The 3,016-nt window shown below is 61.2% G+C and overlaps 1 protein-coding gene across 1 annotated transcript in view; it reads left to right on the plus strand.

Annotated features, from left to right (window-relative positions):
- SLC45A1 (solute carrier family 45, member 1) overlaps positions 1-1,890 on the plus strand; it is a 13,715-nt gene extending 11,825 nt beyond the window's left edge. Inside the window, exon 8 of the mRNA XM_005874373.2 lies at positions 1,500-1,890. Coding sequence (XP_005874435.1) covers positions 1,500-1,766 — 267 coding nt within the window. The 3' untranslated portion in view covers positions 1,767-1,890. The remainder of the gene's footprint in view (positions 1-1,499) is intronic.
- Positions 1,891-3,016: the final 1,126 nt, after the last annotated feature.

Genomic DNA, 3,016 nt, shown 5'->3' on the forward strand with positions numbered 1-3,016 from the left:
CTGCCAGCACTGCAGGGCTCGTGCCAGCAGCACCCAAGGGACCCTGCTCCCGGGTGCTGTCCCGCCTCCGTCCCCGGTCACTTCCCTGTAGCCCCGAGACCCTGCGCTGGGCTGAGTGGATGTGCCGGGTCTGGGTGAAGGGCTCCTGCCCCCCAGAAGGGGACACCCCGGGCCACAGGCTGCCCCAGCCGGCTTTGGGCAGAGCTGCCCGGAAGGCATGGCCGCGGTGACCGCAGGGCCTTCTGGCCACTCGCACTGTCTCCCTCGGGCTGTCGGCTGGGGGCTCACGTGAGGCCTCCCCACTACAGGGGCCTCCCCGCGGCCCTGACGCTGTATATGGTCACACGTGTGCCCATTCCCCAAGCCCCTTGCAGTGCCCACGAGGACGCCACCTTCCCCAGGGAGGGGCGTGGCAGCATCCCAGAGGTGCCACCTCTGTCCGGACACAGGGCCAGGCCGTGCCGGCATCCAGGCAGTGCACACGCAGCGGCGTGTGGGGGCGGCATCCGCCTGCTGCATCAGTGGCTCTGGGTGGGGGTGGCTTGTGCTAGGACCCACACAACCTCCTGCCACGTCACCCTGCAGCCCTGCTCACAGACACGGTCCTCCACTGTGCCCACCTCCGTGCCCATCACCGTGCCCACTTCCATGCCCATCACATGCCCATCACCTTGCCCACCACTGTGCCCATCACATGCCCATCACCGTGCCCATCACATGCCCATCACCGTGCCCACCACCGTGCCCATCACCTTGCCCATCATTGTGCCCATCACTGTGCCCACCACCGTGCTCACCACTGTGCCCACCACCATGCCCACCACATGCCCACATGGTGCGGTGGGTGGGGAGGGAGATGATGTGACCAGGCTGGAGGCACAAGAGCCTCGGGAACCCGCCCAAAGGCCCCCCTGCTGTGGGCTGTGACAGGGTGTGCGACAGGCATGGCAGTGGACAGCAGTTTGTCCAGACACGGCGCCCAGTGGGCGGGCAGGCTGCTTCCTCTCGGGTGAGAGGGAGGAGAAAGGACCAGAGAGTCCGGCGGGGAAAGTGCCACCCTCCCTGTGAGGAGGCGGCCGTCCCGCCCCATTAGTCATGGATTCTTTTCATTGCCGTCATCTCTCTGAACACAAATATTATTAAACTCTTGGCTGAACTCCCTGTGCACGTTGGCGCTGGAAAATGTGAGCCCGCTGTGCGTGGGCGCGGGGGTGCTGGGCCTGCAGGGACGTGGTGCCCTGGCCCCGCCACTGACATGCCCCCCACCGGGTCAGGTTGCAGGGTCCAGCATGGACTGCAGGGATGTGGGTCCCTGGCCCCACCGCTGACGTGCCCCTCCCCCGGTCAGTTTGCAGGGTCCAGCATGGACTGCAGGGATGTGGGTCCCTGGCCCCACTGCTGACGTGCCCCCCCCCCGGGTCAGTTTGCAGGGTCCAGCATGGACTGCAGGGGACATGGGTCCCTGGCCCCACCGCTGACGTGCCCCTCCCCCGGGTCAGTTTTCAGGGTCCAGCGCTGATGGCACGCGGCGTGGCATGGGCATGGACATCTCGCTGCTCAGCTGCCAGTACTTCCTGGCCCAGATCCTGGTCTCGCTGGTGCTGGGGCCCCTGACCTCGGCTGTGGGCAGCGCCAATGGGGTGATGTACTTCTCTAGCCTGGTGTCCTTCCTGGGTTGCCTCTACTCCTCCCTGTGTGTCGTCTACGAGATCCCGCCCAGCGCGGCCGCCAATGAGGAGCACCAGCCCCTCCTGCTGAACGTGTGACGCCCGAGCCCCAGCTTGTGCCCAGGTGTCTGAAGCCAGTGGGAACCAGAGGGCCTTGGCGATGATGGACAGGTCTCCTGTCGGAATGTAAATATGTGATAAAACAATAAACGGCAGCAGCAAAGCCTGTGGTTTCTCATGTGGCTCTCCAAGGAGGAGAGGTCACCTGGGGATGGGGCCACTTTCCATGCCCATTTGGGGAGCAGGTGTAAGGATTTGTTTTTATTGTTGAGAGTATTACAGATGCCCCCCCCCATTTCCTACCCTTTGCCTCCTCTACCCAGCCCCGGCCCCACCCCAGGTCTTCCCTCACTTCTGTCTGTGCCCATGGGTTATGCATATCCTATCTAATAAAGAGGGAATATGCAAATTGACCATCACTCCACCACAAAGATGGCAGCGCCCATAGCCACAAGATGGCGGCACCCAGTCCTCTCAGCCCCACTGGAGTCCCCCCGTCCTGGGGGACCGCCACTGAGAGCAGGCAGTGTGAGCGGCCTGGCAGAATGCTTGCTTCATCGTGACGGTGATGAGGCAAGCGTTCTGCGCCCAGCCACAGAGGGCCTCTGGCTGGGGAGGGCAATTGGAGGCCATGAGGCCAGCCGGGGGGGGGGGGGGAAGCCTGTCAGTTTAGGCCCAATCCCACAGGGGCATCCCCTGGCAGTCAGACATCCCCCGAGGGGTCCCAGATTGGAAAGGGTGCAGGCCGGGCTGAGGAACACCCCTCCCCCCCCACATGAATTTCGTGCACCGGGCCACTAATCTGTATATAAGTTCTTTGGTCCAGTTCCCCCACCCCACTCCCCTCTGAGATCTGTCAGTCTGCTCCATGCATCCATGCCTCTGGACCAATTTTGTTCATCAGTTTATTTGGTTCATTAGATTCCACATATGAGTGAGATCATGTGAGACTTGTCTTTCTCCGACTGGCTTATTTCACTCAGCATAACACTCTCCAGGTCCCTCCATTCTGTTCCAAAGGGTGAGAGCTTCTTCTCTTTCTTTTCTTTTGCAGCTGCATAGTATTCCATTGCCACAGCTTTTTTATCCTCTCATCTATTGATGGGCACTTGGGCTGTTTCCAGATCTTAGCTATCCTATATAATCCCATATAATAAAGAGCTAATATGCTAATTAGACCAAACAGCAGAACGACCGTCTGGATGACCATCCGGATGACCTTCTGGACAAAGCCAGGGCTGCGAGGCTGCGACCCTTGCACAAATTTTGTGCATCGGGCCTCTAGTCCT

The sequence above is a fragment of the Myotis brandtii genome, unplaced genomic scaffold, assembly GCF_000412655.1.
Source record: "Myotis brandtii unplaced genomic scaffold, ASM41265v1 scaffold434, whole genome shotgun sequence".
NCBI lineage: Eukaryota > Metazoa > Chordata > Mammalia > Chiroptera > Vespertilionidae > Myotis > Myotis brandtii.